This window comes from Syngnathoides biaculeatus, chromosome 7 (genome assembly GCF_019802595.1).
Source record: "Syngnathoides biaculeatus isolate LvHL_M chromosome 7, ASM1980259v1, whole genome shotgun sequence".
NCBI lineage: Eukaryota > Metazoa > Chordata > Actinopteri > Syngnathiformes > Syngnathidae > Syngnathoides > Syngnathoides biaculeatus.
Genome location: NC_084646.1, coordinates 5,970,492 through 5,993,070, shown reverse-complemented (window position 1 = coordinate 5,993,070; position 22,579 = coordinate 5,970,492). Strand labels below are relative to the sequence as shown.

The 22,579-nt window shown below is 45.2% G+C and overlaps 1 protein-coding gene across 3 annotated transcripts in view; it reads right to left on the bottom strand.

The window, feature by feature from the left end:
* Positions 1 to 6,763: 6,763 nt before the first annotated feature.
* LOC133503491 (capping protein, Arp2/3 and myosin-I linker protein 3-like) overlaps positions 6,764 to 22,579 on the bottom strand; it is a 37,840-nt gene continuing 22,024 nt past the window's right edge. For 2 of the 3 annotated variants that reach the window (XM_061825170.1, XM_061825171.1), the window contains exons 26-41: positions 20,330 to 20,449; positions 20,139 to 20,252; positions 19,788 to 19,963; positions 18,770 to 18,857; positions 18,574 to 18,693; positions 18,072 to 18,138; positions 16,209 to 16,396; positions 15,912 to 15,991; positions 14,138 to 14,299; positions 11,472 to 11,652; positions 10,799 to 11,411; positions 10,605 to 10,705; positions 9,855 to 9,981; positions 8,729 to 8,800; positions 8,502 to 8,609; positions 6,764 to 7,133 (exon numbers count right to left, since the gene is read on the bottom strand). In XM_061825170.1, coding sequence (XP_061681154.1) covers positions 7,093 to 7,133; positions 8,502 to 8,609; positions 8,729 to 8,800; positions 9,855 to 9,981; positions 10,605 to 10,705; positions 10,799 to 11,411; positions 11,472 to 11,652; positions 14,138 to 14,299; positions 15,912 to 15,991; positions 16,209 to 16,396; positions 18,072 to 18,138; positions 18,574 to 18,693; positions 18,770 to 18,857; positions 19,788 to 19,963; positions 20,139 to 20,252; positions 20,330 to 20,449 — 2,358 coding nt within the window. In that variant the 3' untranslated portion in view covers positions 6,764 to 7,092. The remainder of the gene's footprint in view (positions 7,134 to 8,501; positions 8,610 to 8,728; positions 8,801 to 9,854; positions 9,982 to 10,604; positions 10,706 to 10,798; positions 11,412 to 11,471; positions 11,653 to 14,137; positions 14,300 to 15,911; positions 15,992 to 16,208; positions 16,397 to 18,071; positions 18,139 to 18,573; positions 18,694 to 18,769; positions 18,858 to 19,787; positions 19,964 to 20,138; positions 20,253 to 20,329; positions 20,450 to 22,579) is intronic. The other variant, XM_061825172.1, reaches the window with a different exon arrangement.

Below are 22,579 nucleotides of genomic sequence, written 5' to 3'. Positions count from 1 at the left end.
CCATTTAAAGACTAAAAGTCTTTGTATTCCCCATTTTTGAGGCATTTTAAAGTTTTGATCCATTTTCCACTACTTGTTGATTGTTTGTGTGTTTGAGTTGTTGTCCACGCGTGGGGTCTTATTGTGAGTGGTATTATCAGGCTAGTCACGGGATTAGCGCTGATTGTCCCCCTCGAAACGAGTGTCAGCTTAACAGATAGCAACGCCGTCTTCGTAAACCGTCTACAGTGAAGACCTAAGCCGCCGGGGATATTAGCTCGCCCTCTTCGCGCCTTCAACCGCCTTGGATCGATGCGTTCTCGCCGAGCGCCGTCCAAATCGATCGGTAAGTGTGATGCGGCCCCCCCTGGAGGCTGATCAATAAAAAAGTAAAGGGGGCGAAATGATGTCACTGACGGCCATTGAAATGTCTCCTGACGACAACCAAATCAATATGTTGACGACCGCCGGCGCTCCCGGCGTCATGCTGCTGGGTCTGCTCCAGGCTTAGAGCGTAGACGCTGACACGTACAAACAAACATGAAGTATTATCTTAATCTGAAGGTATGGGAAAAACACAAACGGATGAGGAGACGTGGAAAATCAGGGGGTGGCGGTAGACAGTAAAGGAGGAGGGCGAAGTGAGGGATGATGAGGGATTAAGGTGGTCGATACTCCCAGACTGAGAGATGACACTAAATCTCTTCATCCCCCCGGGTGTGTGAGTACCGCCCCTCTTTCCTCTTCAGCCCCTCGCACTTCTCCCTTGCGCAGGTTAACCATATTTATTCTACTTGCCCCCCCCCCCCCCAAAAAAAAAAATAAATCTATTACCGTAATTCCCAGCCTACAGAACGCACCTGGTTATAAACCTCACCGAGGGGCATTTGAATGAATGCCCACATTGAAATCCACATTCAAATATGAGATATTTACAAAGAAAGACAGTAACCAGAAAGAGTTTAACGCTAGCGCGGCGCTAATGCTAGCAATAACACCGTGCTCACGCTAGCGCCGCACTAAAACTAGCGCTAACAGGGCTGGTTAAAATAAAACTTACTGCTAAATATCACTGAGACAACACACAGCAGCAACACGCTACCACAGCGCTAACAGGGCTAAAAGGGTTAATAACCAAAACATAGGCAATGATTTCGCAGACACAAGCACGGGTGTCAAACTCAAGGCTCAGGGGCCAAATACAGTCAGGCACATCATTTCACGTGGCCCGGGAAAGCAAATCATGTCATCTTCCATGATTCCATGAAAATCTGTGCTAACATTTCAAATCGTCACATCTAACGAATGATAAGGGTGAGATATTGCAAGCGCGGCACAGTGGCTGAGCTGCTGGCCTCACAGTTTTGAGGTCCAGGATTCAATCCCAGCCTCGCCTGTGTGGAGTTTCCATGTTCTCCCCATGCCTGCGTGGGTTTTCTCAAGGCACTCTGGTTTCCTCCCAGATCCCAAAACCATGCGACATTAATTGGACACTCTAAATTGCCCCTAGGTTTGATTGTGACTGCGGCTGTTTGTCTCGATGTGCCCTGCGATGAGCTGGCAACCAATCCAGGGTGTGCCCCGCCTCCTGCCCGTTGACAGCTGGGGTAGGCTCCAGCAACCCCGCAATCCTCGTGAGGATAAGCGGCTAAGAAAATGGATGGATGAATGGATATTGCAAGCATTCTTTTTTGTTAGCAAACCCCTTTTTGCAGCAACTTGAACAATTTTCCTTGACTTCCAATTTCAAAACTAGTTATTTCTCATTCTTTTGTGTATATGTAATATTATGAAACAAACATTAAAACGGTTTCAGAGTCATAACAGTAGAGTGAGTTTGACACCGGCGATAACGGAAAAGTGATCTAAAGTGGCGCACATCACGCATCAAATATCTTGAACAAGGATCCCTGCCCTCCTCCCGTAAGCCACGCCGACATCACGGTGCTCGCAACTGGCAGATCGTCCAAAGGAGTCTGCGCCGTCCCCATTAGGGAGACGGTTCCCATGACGACCGGGCCGAGGAGCTCGCTTGTGACCTTTTGCTGACGTGACGGGCAAACACGTTTAGAGCGGTCTGCATCCCATCACCGGTTCTGAGTCACACTGGCGAACCGGCACGGATGCCTCCGCCTGCTCAACCTCAAGTCAGCAAAGAGGATTAAAAAAAATAAATGAAAAAAAAAAAAAAAAATAAATAATAATAATTAACTGGTAAGGACTATATTGTTGATAATTAAGTTGTTGTGCTTCCAATTTTATTTTTGGATTCACTAAGAATGTTCATGCAGCAATAACACCGACGTCCTGTTAAACATTAAAATACATCTACGGTGTGAAACATTTTTTTTGTACAATAAACATGATTTCAAAAAAATGAATACAGCAATAATATTTAGTGCAACTACGAAACACATAAATACATAGCACAATGGCAATTCAAAATAAAAGTCAGAACAATGGCAGTTATTTGACAATTCGTTTTTTATCAATTTTGTTATAGATTTAAATAAAATAGTACTATAAATAAATTACATTTTTTTCATTTTCCTTGAATGGTAATTTAATTCACATTTAATAGGGGTCGCCTGTCTTTAGACTAATTCATTTCTTATTTTTACTAAAATAAGAAAAATACATACTTAGCATTTTTAAAATGGAAGTTGTCTTATTTTTCTTCCAAAAGAAAATCCATGAATCTATTACTCCAACCCCCTTTCATTACAAAAATACACATTTTGTGCTTTAAAAAAAACCTGTCAATTTGACCCACAGTGTAACCGGATCCATTTCTGTTCATCCTCTACCCACACGTTCTCTCTTTCCAGCTTCCTTCCCTCACGTTGCCTAGCAACCGCTGAAGAAGGATGATGAAAAAGAGGAGGATGTGTATGGGTAAAAAAAAAAAAAGCAAACTTGGCGACAAACAGCAGGCGAGTTTAAAAGTTCACGCCGTGGGTCGGCCATATTTCCCCGCCTTGTTTGTAAACTTGTTGCGGTAAGTGGCAATAAAAGCGCTGATCCGGCCATAAATCCGCATTTGAGCGACCTCCGAAGCGAGGCTGTCAATTACAGAAACGCAGCCGCTTACGTTTTATCTCATCAGACCGGCTGACGAGAGCACCAAGATTTCCTCCGGTGGTGGCCTCAGTACTAAACTGCAGCGTGCCAGGCGATCATCAGAGAGCGGTGTTAATTACGAGAATGTAATCCGCGACTAATTACTGGCAATTAGTGCATAGTAATTCTTTTTTTTAAATACTTTTGTGCTATGTGGGATACAAGTACTTAATTCCATCCATCCATTTTCATAGCCGCATATCCTCACACGAGTTGCGGGGAGTGCTGCAGCCTTTCCCAGCTGTCAACGGGCAGGAGGCGGGGTACACCCTGAATTGGTTGCCTGTCAATCCCAGGGCAAGTACTTAATTCGTCTTTTGATAAAAATTAGTAAAGGTCCAACGAGCAGATGTTTCTCAAAGTCAAAGATTATTAATTGATGAAATGATGAAATGATTGTTCCGCGGTGATGCGCGTGCTAATTCTTTTTTTTAGCTTTAAACCCTACTGTGTAACAAACTGTCTTGAAACCCTAATTTGGAAGTCTCTGATTTGAAACCCCCAACATTGGCTTGCTGAACCAGGCTCCAAAATCAACTTTGAAACAATCACGCTAATTTGAAACCATAATCCACCCTTTAAAAACCCTACACTGGTTTGAAACCCCGACTCAAAACCCCAACCCTATCTTGAAGCCCTCATTTAAAGATCTAAACCCTGTATAAATCCCTACTGTGAAACACTAACCCTCGTTTGAAACAGTCTTCCTTGAAACCCCAATTTCAACATATAAACTGTCACTATCCAGCCACACGGGGGCGGACCCAAATGCAGGAGATCCAGGCAACGACATAATATTCAACGTGGCTTTATTCCAGAAATAGGTCGATACCAAAAGGCAGTCCAAAACAAGGGAGAGGCACAAAAATGCCAGGGTCGGCGGGTGTCACATCCCAGCGCTGCGGGGGTGGACCCAAATGCAGGACTCCCAGGCAAAGACATAATGTTCAGTGGGTTTGATTCTCAACTAAAGAGATGCCCAATTACACAGGCCAAGAAGGTAGGATCCAAAAGACGAGAAACAAGGTTCGAAGACTATGAGGCGAAGTAGCAGAGTCACCCAGGATGCGGTGAAGCATACTCACTAACACAAAGTAACGAACTCGCAAATGCCAGCGACAAAAACTCCAACAAAATGCTTGGTCTAATTACAGAGCCTAATGTGAAACTGCCGTGACATGTGTCAGAGGTGGAACCGCCCAGAGCAGTTGCCTGGCCACGCCCCTCTCGGCTTGCTCATATGACGCTAGCTCTGTCTCGAAAACCGAACTTGAAACGGTAAGACTTGGTCAAAGATTGAACCCTTTTTCAAAACGCTATCCCTTCCTTGAAACTCTAACCTTGTCTTGCAACTAACATTTGGATGCCTGCCTCAGCTGGTAAAGCGTTGGCCTCACAGTTCTGAGGGCCCGGGTTCGATCGAGGACCCTCCTGTGTGGAGTTTGAATGTTCTCCCCGTGCATGCGTGGATTTTCTTCGGGCACTCCGGTTTCCTCCTACATCCCAAAAACACGCAACATTAATCGGACACTATAAATTGCCCCGAGGCGCGATTCTGTGTGTGGTTGTTTGTCTCTCTCAATGTGCCCTGCGATTGGTCTGGGAACCACTTCAGGGTGTCCCATGGCTCCTGCCCGTTGACTGCTGGGATTGGCTCAAGCCAATCCCGCGAACCTTGTGAGGATAAGCGGGTATGTAAATGGATGGATGGATGTTCATAACCCTAATTTTAAACTCCAACCCCGATTTGAAACCCTTTGTGGGAGCCCTAACCCTAACCGAGACAATAACGTACACTTTTTGGCATCGTTCCTCACTTGCGAAGACGCAGAAATGACTGAACGCAGCGTGGAAAGTCAAAACGGAACTTTGAATTTGAACTGTTACATCAGAAATGGAGAAAAGGTCAGGGCAATGGTTGCTAACGGCAACCTGGGAGGCTGCAGCTGTGTGTGTGTGCGTGTGTCCACCGCCCGCCCGCCTTGCCTTTTTGCGGTGATCAGTCGCCCCCTGCTGTTCCATATCCTCCGCCTTGTGGCGGCAAAACGCGGTCGCCATGGTGACATGGGAAGGGTGGTGGGTGGGCTCGGAGGGCTGTGCATTATTTCTGAGTCGTATAAATAGCCCCCCCCTCCCCCCCAAAAAAAAAAATCAAAAGGAGCCGCGCTTGCGAGCTCTTGAGTCATTAGACTCAAAATGGATGTCGATGATTGCGGCCTGATGACGGACGGCTCTAATGGGGCAATTTGCACTTTTTAAGTCAACAGCGCAAGCAGATGCCGCTTTATGCAAAATATGGAACTTGAATTTGATGACTTTATCTCAAGAAACAAGTATGACATCTTTAGACAATACTACTTTATAAAATTAATTTAGAAAAAGAAGTTATGTCAAAGAATTAAGAGTAATATTGGTGTTTCTTCGCAGAGGATATAAATACAGCCATGTGCTTATTATATTGTCTAGATGCGTCACTCCATTGTTTTTGTTCAAATATCTGGTCCTTAAGGGGTTATAACACTAACACCGATGTTATTCATTAGTTCGTCTTGGTATTTTGTATTTTCTAGCATAAAGCTAAAATGACTTCATTATCGGAATGCTATGCCGTTGTGTGAAATAGACATTATTATATTATATTTTATCTTTAGTTTGACAGTAAACTTCAAACGGGAGTAGAGAAAAAAAAGCCCGAGTAATTTCACCGTACAAATTTTTCCAATATTTCCATCCATCCATCAATTTTCTACCACTTTACCGGATCGGGTCGCAGGGGGAGTAGTTTCAGCAGGGATACCCAGACTTCCCTTTCCCCGGCCACTTCTTCCAGCTCTTCCGAACTTGAGGAGTTCCCAAGCCAGTCGAGAGACATAGTCTCTCCAGCGTGTCCTGGGTCGTCTCTTTCTGGTGGGACATGCCTGGAACACCTCAGCAGGAAGGCGTCCGGATCAGATGCCCCAGCCACCTCTCAATGTGTAGGAGCAGTAGCTGAGCCCCTTTCAGATGACCGAGCTTCTCACCCTATCTCTAAGGGAGACCCCCTGACACCCTGCGGAGGAAACTCATTTCGGCCGATCTTGTTCTTTCGGTCACGACCCACAGCTCGTGTCCACAGGTGAGGGTAGGAACGTAGATCGACTGGTAAATTGAGAGCTTCGCCTTTCGACTTAGCTCCCTCTTCACCAAAACGGACCGATGCAAAGTCCGCATCACTCCAGACGCTGCACTGATCCGTCTTGTCGATCTCCCGCTCCATTCTTCCCTCACTCGTGGGCAAGACTCCAAGATAAGTGATCACCACTTGGGGCAGGATCTCATCCCCGACCAACATTTGCACACAAAATCTATTTTTTAACGGGTAAAAGTTAACAAGAAGTTTAAAGAGAAACCAAAGTCACACAGAGAGTAGTAGTACATGCCGACTGAGTGGAATCGAAGCATTGATCTGATAACGCTTCAAATACAACGAGAAAGGCCGAGTTTGGTGTGGGAGAGCCTGACCTCAACTCCATGGCGTGCCTTTGAGAGCTGGTAAGTGTCGCAATTGTTCCTCTCGCTGGACGAATGGACACAACTAATAAACAAAAACATAATTATCATAAGTAAACCAATAAAATTGCAGAAAGAGTCGTGCAAAAACCAGTTGATCTGTGACTTTTTTTTTTTTTTATTATTCATACATTCATTCATAACAGTGTGTTTGTGGTTTGGTGGGGGTGCTCATACATAATATTGATTTTTTCCCTCTCTCTATAAAATATAATATCACCTTTCAGATAGAAATCCGCAAGAAACAAGTCATAATCAAGGCAGTCGGCTGTGTCAGCGGGCACTCCAGTTGTAGAAATCACATTCTAGTAAGACAGTATCACCCGCCCCCCAAAAATACTATTTTACTACCGACGAGTCAGATTGGGGGGTGTCGATGATGAGGGTCCTCCCAAGAAGCAAACACCGTTAACTTAGTGGCGCAGATGTGTGTGTTTTACTCCGTCACACCAGCTCGCTGTGACCGGGTCCCGTGTTGAAGTTGTCTGTGAAAAAACAACCAAATGAAAAGATGTTTTTATGCAATGATGGCCAAATAAAATACAACCGCGAGAGCTGCGTCAAAGAGCCAATAGTCCCCGTTTCAGAATGGCCCAAAAAGCCAGTCAATCGTTTAGCTTATAAACACAAATATTTAATTGGGACTCTTTCAATTGATCATCAAACGTGGATGTCATGCAATTTTTGTATTTGGTAGCAAAAGAAAAAAAACCAAAACAAAAAAAAAAACACCCGCAGTATCAATCTTTGGAATTTGCTGTATACGGCCACCACAAATTGGAATAGATGACTTCCTGTTCCAATTGTTTTTGTGCATCCTGATAGAATACAAATTTCCGCCCCAATTTTTGTGTCGAGTGATGAATGTGGCGGCGGGGGCTCATTTTTTCCCCCTAATGTCACAAGGGACATTACTAAGTGAGAAATGGCTGACTTGTTCAATTTCAGGGGCGGGCCCTTGAGGCCTTTTTTTTGTGCGCCGTTGACATATCCGCCTAATTTTGTGTCACTCTGTAAAACTAAAAACGAGGCAAATATTTTTCTAACTACAATGGGGCACTGCTTAGTTTTTCTCAGGGACCCTGAAATCACAGCATATACCGTAATTTCCGGCTGCAAGCCGCGACTTTTTTCCCACACGCTTTCAACCCTGCGGTTTATGCGGTGCCAGCGTTAGCGTTAGCGCACCTGCTTATGAGCTAGGTAGCGCCACGCTAGCGTTAAACTCTTTGTGTACCGACGCTTATAACCAGGTTCGCTTTGTAGGAATTACGGCACAGTAATCCCACGTTTTTCGGTTAATTGGTACCAGACCCACCGGCGAAAAGGGGAAAAACTGCAAAGCAGGGGTAAATTGTGTCCCCCCCCCTTGCTTCATAGGTCCTTGTCGTCTTACTGGGGATGCCGCATTACAGCCTATTAATGTGGCTTCCCGCTACATTACTGTACTAATGTTTTTTTTTTTAATTTCATTTAATTTTACTTTAATTTAATTTATTATTTCATGTAATTTTTTGCTTCATTGGTCCATGTCACCGCAGCAGGGATGGCGCATTAGTACGTAACGATCCGGCTTTTTTTGGGGGGGTGGGGTGGGGTGGTAATTCCACAAAGCACTGAATCCATGATAGGTGATCGTGAAGTAGAGAAGGATTACTGTACATTTTCAGCAAGACACAAAAGTTGGTCATTCTCTCGCATATCACATTGAGGCCCCCCAAAACCGCGATTCAGTTGTCATTATATTTTGCAATTTTTGGAATCGTGTCATATACGCCACAGGACAAACACGTCACTGACAATTTTGCATGCTTACGCACATCCAGACACATATATAAAAAGCAGACATGTACCAGACAAGTCCAGTGACTTATTTCTGTTTTGGGGCAGTCTAGGCTTTTTCTCAGGGGCTTTGCGATTTGGGGGCTTCTCAATGTTAGTGGGGCTGTCCCTGTCGGTGCCTGAGTCGAACCAGGACATGGGAGGAGACACGGAGCAACGTTAGCCAGGTACAAAAATGCTATGCGCGTACGGGTAACATTGACGTATTAGATTGGTTGAGCACACGGCGAGGCAATACCTGCGTCGTACGACATGGCTTTTCGGTTCCTCTGGGGTTTGACGGGCGCCTGAGGCCTCGATCCTTCGTCGCCTGAGTGAGTGGCAGGAAAGCACAGGATGCTGCTGTGAGGTTCTTTTTTTTCACCAAACTCATCCACGCACAACCAACTGGTTAATTCATCCATCCATCCATCCATCCATCCATCCATCCATCCATCCATCCATCCATCCATCCATCCATCCATCCATTTTCTTAGCCACTTATCCTCACGAGGGTCACGGGAGTGCTGGAGCCTATCCCAGCTGTCAACGGGCAGGAGGCGGGGGTACACCCTGAACTGGTTGCCAGCCAATCGCAGGGAAAATAGAGACAAACAACCAATCGCACTCGCAATCACACCTATGGGCAATTTAGAGTGTCCAATTAATGTTGCGTGTTTTTGGGATGCGGGAGGAAACCGGAGTGCCAGGAGAAAACCCACACGCAGGCACGGGGAGAACATGCAAACTCCAAACAGGCGGGTCTGGAATTGAACCAGAGACCTCAGAACTGTGAGGCCAATGCTTTCCAGCTGCTCCACCGTGTCGCCATTGGTTACTTTATTCATCAAATTTTTGAAAGTTTGAAAAAACCATGATGACCGATAAACGGGACCACATATGTTTTTTCATGACTGTTAAACTATTAAAAATGATCATCCTTTGTGACAATCAAGCCCCCAATAATATTAATTTTGAGGCATGTTGAGGCCCACAAACTCAGTTATCCATGTCGTGGTGAATCTGAAAAATACAATTTTCACACCATTTTTCAACAATCAAAAGGCACGTTAAATAATTCCCAGCCGGAATAAGTTCGGTCTTTATTTTGACTATTCGCCATGAAAAGGAGGGCACAAGGACTCTTTAATCACATTTATTTTTGTCATTTCACGACAAAATTATTTTCAACAGCGGCGTCATCAAGCATTGTGGGAAACGGGCTATTTATAAGACCACAACTTTGACACAACCGTCATTGTCACTGTCACCTACTTGTCCCGCTGCGCTTTGAAACGGATGAGCAAAAAATAGCAACAGGACATTTGCATTTGCAAAAAAAAAAAAAAAAAAAAAAATCCAACACAAGCATCACTTTCACTGACCTTGACTGGCGGCTCGGTCTGGCATCCCGTGCGCGGGCCTGCTGACGGGCGGGGGCAAAGGCGGAGGGGGTAAGGTCCTTTCCGGGGCCGGTTCTTTCGGGAAGGTCACGTACGTCGTCGTCTTTGGCTGTTTGAAACAATGAGAAATGTGTCAAAACAAACATTACAAGGAATATACGTAGTTTACAGTACATTACTTTTAAGCCCAGGTGTCAAAATCAAGGTCCGGGGGCCAGATCTGGCCCGCCACATGATTTTAGGTGGCCCGCGAAGCCAAACCTCGAGTGTTAATTACCACGATTCTAGTAAAAAATCTGTACCAAAATTTCAAATTGTCATATATCATAAATGATATGAGACATTACAAACATTTTTGTGTTACCAAACGTTAATAGTTGAAAAACACATGACCCTTGATTTCCAATTCCAAAACTAGTTCATAAATTGATGTGAATATGACTAAAGATTTGTTTCCCAGTCATAATGGTCCTCTGAGGGAAACGGGAACAAGAATGTGGCCCGCGAGAGAAATTAGTTTGACACCCCTGCTTTAAAGACTTTAAAATGACTAAGATGATAGAAAAAGTATTGGAGAGGTTCATATAGCTTTAAAATATGTACGAACAACAACAAAAATTTGATCGCTACTTTGCCAATTTCATTTATTGCAGGGGTGGTGAGGACACTAACTCCAGCAAAGAGCGAAATATTACTATAACGATGAAAATATTTGGAGTCGTGTCCTCGCACCTTTTCAGGAATCGGGGGAGGTTGACCCTCCATATCTCTTCTTCTGTCCCAGTCCTTCTTGTCCATCCTGGCCGGATCCCTCTCGCCCTCGTCATCCTCCTCTGCAGCAACACAGGAGTCGTCACAGTCCAATCCTACCGGGCAACTATGGGCGCCGTGGGGAAAAAAGGCGAGTGATTGTCGTCTTTGCCTACCAGGTAGCGTGTCGGAGCTTTCCTGTCGATGCCTTTGCCTCAGTTTGGACAAGCTGGGTTTGCTACTTTGCGGCGGGGGTTCGGGTTTCGACACGCAGGGCGCCGGTCGCCCGGCGTAGCCGCTCCTCCAGCCTTCCACGCAAGCATCGGGACTGACTCGTCTCTCGCCCTGCGACTCAACCTCTGTGCTCGCTTCCTTTTTAGGGGAGGGCGTCCTGTCCAAAGGGTACGGCGGCAACGGCCTTTGAGAGAAATGAAGCGCCTGGACTTGCCTGTCCGCCTTCCACACACTCCTGTCCGTCCACTGCGCGTCCGGCTGTAAGTCCGTCTGCTTGCCCTCCGACCACGAGCGGTCTATCTGCCTGCCGGCCAGCCGCTGTCTCTCCATCTTCCTGTCGATCTGCCATTGCGTGTGTCTCTCCGCCGTCCACTGTCTGTCGGCGGTCAAAGCCTCTCCCGGCCTCTCGTCCGAGCGCCACCTGTCCGAGTGGCCCTCGCCCGGCATCCACATGTCTCCAGCCTGGAGAACCTCACTGGTCCTCTGCTTATCGTCCGCCCAGTACTTGTCGGCCTCCGCTGGCCGATGCTCGGGCGCCGCCTCCTTTTCGGAGCGCTGTCGAAGACAAAAATGTTGGTGAAGTAATTCTACGCGTGCCAGCTGTTGCGACTGTACCTCGGTGGGGGAGTAAAAGGGGTGCTTGCTTCCTCCCACGGTTGGATGCTGAATGCCTGGCATTGGTGGTGGCAGACTCAAAACCAAAGTATTCTTCCCATCGGGCCCATCCCCCGGAGACCCCAGCCTGGTCGCAGACCTCGTAGGTTGGAGGAGCGTGTACACATTCTCTGTGGCCGTCCTGAAAATCAGAACCCGGGACCATCAATACGAGCAGATACGCAACTAGACCGGACCCCCCATCTACTTACAGGTGGTTATTTACAAATTAGTGCATTTCTTTCTTATTATGGAACCTATCCTTAGTCACAGTTTTTGTCCTTTTCTTGTAATGCCCTATAAGGCCACAAGATGGCAGCAGAGCTCCAGCCAGAGCGTAACATAGGAATTAGTATCAAGGAAGTATGATGACGTGATAAGTCTCTCCCGAGCGATAAATGAACTTGAGTACGAATTTGGGCCGTCAATCAATCAATCAAACGTTTGAATATTGATTATTTGCGATGAAGCACAGGCAGGGTGGCTCAGCTGGAAAGCGTTGGCCTCACAGTTCTGAGGTCCCCGACCCGCCTGTTTGGAGATTGCATGTTCTCCCCGTGCCTGCGTTGGTTTTCTCCGGCCTTCCAGTTTCCTCCCAGATCCTAAAAACATGCAACAACAATTGGACACTCTAAATTGCCCCTAGGTGTGTTTGTGAGTCTGGCTGTTTGTCTCGATGTGCCCTGGGATTGGCTAGCAACCAGTTCAGGGTGTACCGCGATTCCTGCCTGTTGACAGCTGGGATAGGCTCTTGTGAGGATAAGCGGCAAAGAAAATGGATGGAAGGGTGGATGGTATTTGGACCTTACTGTGATTGGGTGGAAAGAGTTCAGCACTGCCCTATTATGCAAATGACCTTTGTCTTCCCATTAGGGTGACTTTTAAAGTAAAACCTGAGAACACCAGTTGCTGCCTTTCAGGTACCCATCTGCGGTTAAGATAATGGAGTGTGTGTGGGCAACCTAAATTGTGTGGTTAAAGTTAATGCATGATTAATGTGAAATTTTTGGGTGCGATTATTCACGAGTTAACGTTTCAACTTTGACAGCCCAAGCGACAACGATTGACCGTCTCTCTACATCAACTCTGCAACTGACTGCCGACCACTTCAGGGTGTAGTCCGGTTTCTGCCCAAAGTCAGGGATAGGCCCCGGTTCCCCAAGGACCTGATCCTGATAAGCGGTAAAGAAAATCGGAAGCATGGAAGGATAGAGTTTACGACTGTCATTTTCTGGCAGTAAAATGCGAGCCGCCGGCTGTCGCCGACATCTGTGTCTACACGTCTGTGTACGCCATAAGAGGAAAATAAAGATAAATAAGGCGCATATTTGTCAGGGGAATCTGATAGATGCATGGCTGCCGGGTGTCCTGAAAAGAACCACAGAGAAGCATTTAAGGACACTCAAAGATGCGGAGCAGATGGTATTTCAGTGGCGTCATCTCGGATTTTAATAGCTAAAAGATGGTAAAGATTCATTGAGAACAGAGCCTCGAGCAATTTCCTTCCATCCATTTTCTAAGCCTCTTATCCTCACAAGGGACCTATCCCAGCTGTCAATGGGCAGGAGGCGGGGGTACACCCTGAACTGGTTGCCAGCCAATCGCAGGGCACATGGAGACAGACAACAGTCTCACTCGCAATCACACCTATGGGCAATTTAGAGTGTCCAATTCATGTTGCGTGTTTTTGGGATGTGGGAGGAAACCGGAGTGCCAGGAGAAAACCCAACGCAGGCACGGGGAAAACATACAAACTCCAGATAGGCGGGGCTGGGATTGAACCCGGGACCTCAGAACTGTGAGGCCACAACGCTTTCCATCTGGCCCACCGTGCCGCCCCATCAAGCAATTTGAGGTAGTTCATGTATATGAGCCACTAATGGTACCAGTTTTATTTTTATTTTTTTACATTGACTTCAGGTGGCCTTAATACCCAAATTCCTACTTTCTAGTCGAAGCCCATACAACAGCACATTCAGTAATATTTTTAAAAGCAGTTTATTTGTTTACAGTAATTGCTTATTCAGTCCTTTATTGCAGATTCAGTGCAGCGTGGCAGTTTTTTTTTTTTTTTTTTTTAATAAAGGTCAGCGTATTGCAATTACTCACCGGCACAGGTTGGATACACATCTTTACAGGTCACTTGGGTTAATGTGGCAATGACTCACAGAATGCCAATTAATCCTAAATTCATATATATTGAAAAAATAATTACTAAGTACCCTATTTGTTTAGAACACAAATTTTATGAAATGAATGCACAAATACCAACGCTAGCCTGGCGAATAGCGAGTGCAAACACAAAACCACATCGACAGGCAGAAATGCATTTAAAAAGAAAAATATACTTATGGATATTTATATAGAGAGAGATTTTCTACAACTGCTGTACTTTAGTTTAAAACATCACTGCGACGAATTTTGGGTACACGTGACGCAGTTTGCTGACGACACTGCCCGGGAAAGTCAGTGAGAGACTATAACAAAAAAATTGGGCTTTTTTTGTATGGGGGCTGAAAGAGATTATGGCATTTCAATAAAGTCTAACAAGGAAAATGCATTTCCGTATATGAGTAAATTGAGCAACAAACTTGTTCAAATCAAGGTATCACTGTAGGGATACAAACCCTGTGGGTGCCGTAGCAACGGTGTGATCTCCGTAAAAGTCGGCGTCCGACTCCTGGTTGGACAGCGTCTGGTTGCGGTTTCTGCGGAAACCGAAGATGGCCAGGACGTTCCTCCTTTTCTTCCGCCTCAGTGAGTGCGTGTTGTGCAGAGAAGAGAGTTGACTGGAGAAGAAGAAGAAGAAGCAGAAGAAGAAGAAAAAGGTCAGAGTTGGTGTGTCAGACACGCTCGGTCCCAGCTGGCACAATCATACCACATGGCCCGTGTCAACTCTGTCGGGAAATCATTGCATTTAACGCCCGCGTTTGCTGGCTGTTTTTCCTTCTGCAGTTTGTCTGTTGCTAGGCAACACCTCTCAGTACACAATGGTTTGCCGCCTTCAAGTCCTCCTCTTTGTTTTCTTTTCCTACGCAGACGTATTTCGAGGTAGATTTGTTTGAAATGAACTACTTGTCATGTTATGTCATGATCCAAGCCGCTTATCCTCACACGGGTCGCAGGAAAGCCGGAGCCTATCCCAGCTAGCTTCGGGCGAACGGCGGACTACACCGTGAACCGGTCGGCAGTCAGTCGCAGGGCAGATATCAACATCATCACTGAGCGGGAATCGATCTCACGCTGCCCGGACCAAAGGCAGGCGTGTGTACCACTACACCACAGGTGTCAAACTCAAGGCCCGGGGGCCAGAGCCAGCCTGCCGCATGATTTTATGTGGCCCGCGAAGCTAAATCACGTGTATGAACCTCTGAGATTTTTGTTCAAATCTGTACCAAAATTTTAAATTATAATGAGACGGTCAAAAATGATGGTTTCATAGTCATAACGGCCCGATTAGGCCCGATGAGGAAAACCAGAACTCCGATTTGGCCCGTGACAAAAAACAGTTGGACACCCATGCACTACACCGTCTCCCGAAATGAACTACTTAAGAAGCTTAACATTGCTGCTTATCTGTCTAAAATTTACTTCGCTGGTACATTCAAGGACTCTGAGACAAATGAGACCTGAAGAAAGAAGGAAATTTGATTTCATTTTTATTTATTAATTTTTTTTTACTGCGGCAGTTTCTAAAATTATTCATATGACGAATCTCTCGAAAACATGAAACTGGTGCATTTACAGACCCTGTGGACAAATAAGATCTAACAGTGTTGTTTTGCAAGAGTGGGGTGGGGTGGGGGACCCCTTCCAATTCTTTATGAATTTTAAAGTGTGCAGGTTTCTTTAAAATGTAGTATTCACTGAAAAGCAACATCACGTTGCCATTTATGGGTCAAACATGCATTTCATTAATGAGAAAATTATACTTAAATTTGTTCTTTTAAAGCAGGGGTGTCAAACTCATTTTTCTCATGGGCCATGTTGTAGTTCGGGTTTCCCTCCAAGGGCCGTTTTAACTGTGAAACAATAAAAATGTTTAATCATCTCATCATGCTGACATAATATATGAACCAGAATCTGAATCAGAAATCGAGGGTAAATTGTTTTTTGCAACTATTCATGTGTGGTAACACAAAAATGCTAGTAATATCTCAACTTGATCATGTATGATATATGACAATTTGAAATTTTGGTACAGATTTTTACAAGAATCATGGAAATGGAAACTCTGGATTTGGCTCTGAGGGGCCACATAAACATACACCACAGTGGTGCATTCAAGGACCCTCAGTCAAACGAGTTAGTGTTGAGTTTAAGGAATTAAAAAAAAAAAAAAAAATCTACACTGAAGAGCGATGAGGGTCATTTTAACAGTGGGAATGAGGAAACGCTTACCTATCCGGAAGGACTCTTTTAGTATAAAAATCTGGCAGTCCGTCATCCAGAGGGCTTGTACCTCCATTTTCACTACAATTCTGAACACACAAAAGATAAACACACCATTTTTAAGTGGTTACATCACTTCCAGTAGGTTCTATTTATAAAGGCAATCAAAGAAATAGATTGCCATCTCCAGGGAAATGACGTAACGCAAGCGATTACCCCACACGGAGCGGCCAGTCGGGCCTGAGCGCTAAGGATTGACGAGAGGAAGGAAGTACTACAGTTGACCCAAAGTGAAATACCCCTCACCGTGTCAGCGGGTAGGTATCCTCCTTTGTGCCTGCGTGGAGGTCTCGGGCGGACTCTGGTCACGTGGTGGAGCGGCAGACCCTGCGTGGGCAGCGCAGACAGGCCCTCCCAGGAGGTTGAGCGGGACAGCGGCGTGGAGTAGGAGGGGAGGGAAGGGGGCGGCGAGGAGCTGGAGTCGTCGCAGAGACCTGAGAGAACATGGGTGGGGGAAAAAACTGACTTTGGGGCCAGAGAAGCTGGTCACAGGTCAATCCCAGGTCACCTGTAGACTGTTTTAGACCACGTGACTACATCCAGGCAACCTGGCCATGTCGGATGGGTTCATTCTGCTGACGCGCCGTTCACTCAAATGCTTTTGCATACAGACCGGAATTACATACATTTTCGTACGACTGACAAAACTGACGCATGATGGCAAAAAAAGATGTTGTTTCAAGAAACCGTTATGACAAGAAGTTTGCTTTGATCAACAATGTCGACCCACATACCTTGGAAAAACACGAATGGAGCACACAAATGTAACCTATCCAAACATCGTCAGCTATTTCCTCTTCTCGACAAGCGCTTATACCGTGGACAAATTAAAGAAAGGTCAAAGGTCAAAAGTCTGGAGGCCTACAAGCAATTATCAATGGCTGGGTTCGTCATGCGGCGGTATCCATTGAAAGCAACCTATGTCTCCATACTGCTAAGGTTAGCATACCGCACAATCCAATTTAAGTATGAACCGCGTGATTCAAGTCATCGTTGTGTTAAATTATGTTGATTATACCAACGAAAGATTATTATTTTCGTTTTTGCTACCGAGAGAGAGAGAGAGAGAGAGAGAGAGCTTGGACCGGGATGAGTCCCAAGTGGAACCCGTACCTCTTTCTTCACTTGCACGGCTACATTTTTAACTCAATTCACAAAACAGCTAGCGGTGCGGTATCTCGTTTTTGCAAACTTATTATAATAAAACAGAAAATACAGATTTTCGAGGCATGCATTGCATTCACACGTGAGTATTATGTAGGCCCTTGGCCCTAAAGAATACTTCTTCACAGAATTTATTTATAGCTAAATAGGTTCTAAAAAGTATCCAATACTTACCAAGAACAAAATGTTCCGAGCAAACTCGGACATAAGGGAATGACTTTGCTGCGAGATCGACTAATACGAGACGTCCACAGTTGTCGCCGTTTGGTTGCTAACTGCTCCGTTTTCTCGCACTGGTTCTTGGTCACAGCTGGCAGTCGAAAAAAAGACGCTTTACAAACGGCCGCTTTTGTTTGAGCAACCGATAACATAGCAGTGTGCCCCATTTGTACGCCTTTCTGAAACGATTCCAGCTTAGTTACGGTTTGTTTACGGAAATTCACCAAACCAAAATGGCGACTACGTTCCACGTGTGTGACGTCAGTCGAAAACAGTCTATAGACAAGCAAGCTTTCACGCTTGCATTCACATCGAATGAGAATTTAGTTTTCGATGAACCGGGCGTGCAGGTTTTTGAAATGAGACTACCCACCCAAGCATGGGGGGGGGGGGGGGGGGGGGGGGTGCATGCAAACTTCACAAAGTAGGACAGAGACTCAAACCCAAACTTCAGACACTGAAGAGAGCATGCTATCCATCACGCTGCCGGTAAACAGTCATTTGATATTTGTTAATCATCCCTGTCATCAATCAAAATCTCCATTACTGCTCGGCTGGAATTGGACAAAAAAAAAAAAAACCCTCTGAGTCATCTTTCTGGCGGCGAGACCACAAAAGGGAAAAATGGCCTCATCAGAAAGTAAGCTAATGGAGCAATTTGTGTCACAGCGGGAGGGCTCTGACGGGAAAACAGGAGACTGGCGCAGGATGCGCAGCACTACTCACTCAGCCTGGTGGAGACGGGTCGTATTCGTCTTGTTCTCGAGCTGCGCTTCTTAATGGCTATTGTGTCCTGGAAGGGAGGGAATACGCTGAAAGACTGGAGACAGAAACATGGCGTGTCGGCCACAGAATACCGAGACAGCCCAGGGGAAAGGAGGGGGCTTGCGTCTGCTGTGAGCAATGTTCTGCGCAAACTCAAAAGAGCTAAATATAAAACAAACATCGGAGATTCTTCACGCCGACAACTCCTGAAGAAATGTTTGAAGTCTTTAAATCGCAAAGTTTGATTGTTAGCAAAGATACAAGCAAGATTACAGTTACATCGACTAAGTGAGGAATAAGGGGATGCAAACAGATCCTTGTGGAACACCTCAAGACACTAGCTACATTTTAAGATACATTTTCAATTGCCCGTTCATCACCTTTCACCGCATTGATTAACGCTTACGCTTTGAGGGATACAACTACATCTTTTTGGTTCTCCTCACAGCGTACCCTCACTTACTATACTGGTGCCGAGCTCCTCCTCAGTGATGTCCAGAGAGTCTCTGTGCCTGTTGAACCTCCAGCCCGTGGCGTCTTCGCACGACCCATCCCAGCGTTTGAGATGAGACACCTGGTGGGTCTGCGACTCTTTCATGTTGGACTTTTGACCACTCAAGGCGCACGTTGAACGTGAACTTCGACAAGGTTATAGTTACCAGTTTTTTGTGGGTAGCGTAGAGCTCCTGCAGGATTTGGTCCACAATGGAGTTGGTGAGATAGGAAACCACAGACAGTTTGACTTCTCTGCAGAGGATGAAAGAGGAAAAATGAGCCAGAGCGACCGATTTGTCACGTTTTGTTTTTAAATGACAGTCCGCTTGCGTTGGGGCCAAGTGGAGTGAGCGATGGCAGACGTCGATATTTGATGCCCTGTCATAACAGGCGATACATCATAACGTCAAGATTACGTCCCAACCTTACTGCGGAGAAAAGACGACAGACTTTCTTGAAAATAAGACCAACCTCTTGATGTTGCACTTCCCTAAAAAGAACCAATATTGAGGTTTCACTAGCCTAAATAGAACATTAGATAAGATTAGTATTGCACTTTTCCGAAAACATGATGTACTATGCATGTTCCTAAAAAGAGGATGAACATTTAATGTAGCAGTTTCATTTAAAAAAAAAAAGCATATTTACAGTAATACAATTCAAAGTGAACAGTAAACATTTGCACGCTGCTTGCAGCAAATAAATTAAATATTCTAAAAATAATAATGTCGACTGGCGGCACAGTGGAACAACTGGTTAAAGTGTTGGTTTCACAGTTCTGATGTCCTGCCAATTCATTGTGTGTTGTGCCCTGAGTTTGTGAGTTGCTTTCACTGACAGTAGGAACCTCCACCACTGAAAATAGTGGAGTGTTGAGCTAACCTTGTCACAGTGTTTCTGTGCCACCTCAGCTTGAATGAAACTACGCCTAACATCATGTCCTTGTCCCGGAGTCCTGCATTTGGGTCCAGCCCCGCACCGGAGATTCGTGACAATAGCTGTGATTGTGAGTGCAACTGTTGTCTGTCTCTATGTGCCTTGCGATTGGCTGGCAACCAGTTCAGGGTGTACCCTGCCTCATGAATGAATAGGATAGGCTCCAGCACTCCCGCCACCCTCGTGAGGATAACCGTTAATATTTCCATGTTATGAAAGTGTGTGCCATCTCTTTCTTGGACTTACTCTAAGGCTCGATGGACGTCCTGCGCTGCCCTTTCCATCAGTGCGGTCCGGATGGCGGCACGGGGGACAGACACGCTCTCCGAGACGGCCGAGAGCGGCGTGGCCAGCCGCTCCGCCGCGGCGGACGACAGAGGGCACAGCTCACGGCACAGAGACACCATCGAGTCCACGATCACCTGCGCGGGGGACAGCCGCTCGTACTCAATTCAGCGAGATCACGGTTCAAGGCACAATTCGGATCGTTCTGCTCTCAAGTGAGACAACCGGGATACGAATCATTTAAGAAAAAATATATATATACATGGAATCGGATATAAGTAATGAACATAGGAAAAAAAAAAAAAAAGCTACCTGAAGCTCCTTGTCGGCGGCTTTGGCAAGCTCGCTGGCCAGCGAGTCCAGACGTTGGCGGACTGGCCCGTCCACAGAAAGCACGTGGGCCAGTTCGCACAGGGAGGGGTACAGCTAGGAGTGTGCAAAGAGGAAAAATTTCTTCATTTTATTTTTTCCCTCCGCGCGTGACGCATCCCGGCGAGTCTCACCGCGCGGGAATTCCTGGCCTCCTTCAGCACTTGCTTGGCGGCTTGGATGTCGTCGGCCTCTCCGACGCCTCGCAGCTGGCAAACCTGCTGCTGGACGCGTGCGCACAGACGCTCCATCACCTTGAAAATACAAACGTGCAAACACATATGCAATATTTTTCTTGCCCAATTTTTTTGTCAGATTTTTAAATCTTTTCAGTTTATGTCTGATTTTTATCCTTTTTTTGTCATTTTTGCAAATTGTTTTGACTACTTTTTGTCATCGGTTCTTGGGCCAGATTATGAACATCTTTTGAAAAATTGTTAATAATTTTAGTTGTAATTTTAGTTTGGTAGTTCTACACCAGAGGTGTCGAACTCATTTTTCTCACGGGCCACATTGTTGTTTTGGTTTCCCTCAGAGGACCATTATGGCTGGGAGACAAAAATATTTAGTCATCTCATCATATTCACATATTCAATTTATGAACTAGTTTTGTTATCAGATATCAAGGGTAATGTGTTTTTCAACTATTCACGTTTGGTAAAACCAAAATGCTTGTAATATTTCAACTTTATCGTTTATGATATATGACATTTTGAAATTTTGGTACAGATTTTTACTAGAATCATGGAAATTGACCCCTTCGTGGATGTTGCGCAATCCCCGTCACTGACCAATCAGAGGCCAGAGATCTGCATAATCTCAGACAACGCTGGCTGGATGGTCCAGTGTAGCTTCTGTTGGCGTTTTATTGCATATTTGGGTTCTTTAACAATAGATATGATTAAGAGGTGTAGTCACGGACTTTATAATAGTGACGACAGGAATCCTGAAAGGCTAGTTGGTGGAGTTCGATTCGTACCCTTTCCAAAACCGAAGACCCAGTACGAAAAATGCCTTCGATGGATCAAACTTTGTGGAAGACCGCATCATCAACTGAATCCATCTAAAATCAACCAGAACAGAAGACCGAGTACGAAAAATGTCTTTGATGGATAAAACTTTGAGGAAGACCGCATGATCAACTGAATCCATCAACCGGAACAGATGTTTGCACGAAGGTAAGTCCTATATTTGATTTTCAATCCATGTCTCATATAAATGAATTAGCAGTTCTTCGCTTGCATAACATAGCGACGTGTAAATGATTGACACACTTGATCTGTATTGAGCGATATTTTGCGATGATCTGACTGTACAAACGTGTGCCATTGTTCGCGGCTAATTAGCTAAGCTAAACCGGTCTAGCAGTCTTAAAATCCTTCGACGTGCACCGAGACACCAAGACTGAAGGAAGGATCTTTGAGGACACTAAAGTAGTGATTGTCGTACTCGGTCGGGACTTGCGTAGGTTCGGCACTAATTCAAGAATAATTATTGAGGGGAGCGCGTGACGTTATACAAAGAAAACGAGAGAAACAACTCGTAAATCAAGCCTCACCTTCTTTTCCTTCATACGGTGGTTCACAAACGGCTATACAGATTCTGCACACAAGTGTGAGATGTAACACGAAAATAGGAAACTGTCAATGACGAATTCGTCTTTGGGTTATAATATATTACATTATGTGGCTTCTCGGTCTTCCTCTGACTCTGGAAAGATCTCACGCTAATATTAACGGTTTCTCCGTCGATATGCATGTAAATACCATTGAAATACCCCTCGCTGAAATACTTGAAGCCCTGCCGTATGCTTTTCAACGATATTTCACTGTTAGCTAAGAATGCGAGTGAGAAATCAGCCAGTAAATCGGACAGTTTCGCTCTATTCTTTTATTGCTGCGCCGATATTTTTGCTAATTGTTTGTCTGACGTCAGTGCACGTGGCGTGACGTCACTTCAGGAGGCCTGGTTAAGTGCCCTGTACGGAGGGGTCAATTGACACTAGATTTGGCTTCGCGGGCCACATAAAATCATGTGGCAGGTCAGATGTTGCCCCTTTTTACTGATTTTTATGTAATTAAAATCACAAATTGAGATTCTTGTTGTATTTTTTTGTTCGACTCATTTTCTTGCAAATTTAAAATTATTTTTTTTAACTTCTCACGTTTTTCTTGTTTCTCATATTGTCAACTTTTGCCAGAACTTTGTAAGATGTTTTTTTGGTGTTAACTTTATTCTTTTGTCAGATTTGGAAGTTATGGTCATGTTTTTGGCTTTTTTTGGTCAGATTTATGACCGATTTTTGTCTTTTCCTTCCTGTTTTTGTCACCACTTTCAGTCAGATTTTTGAACATTTTTCGTCAATATTGGTTTGTCTTATTTGA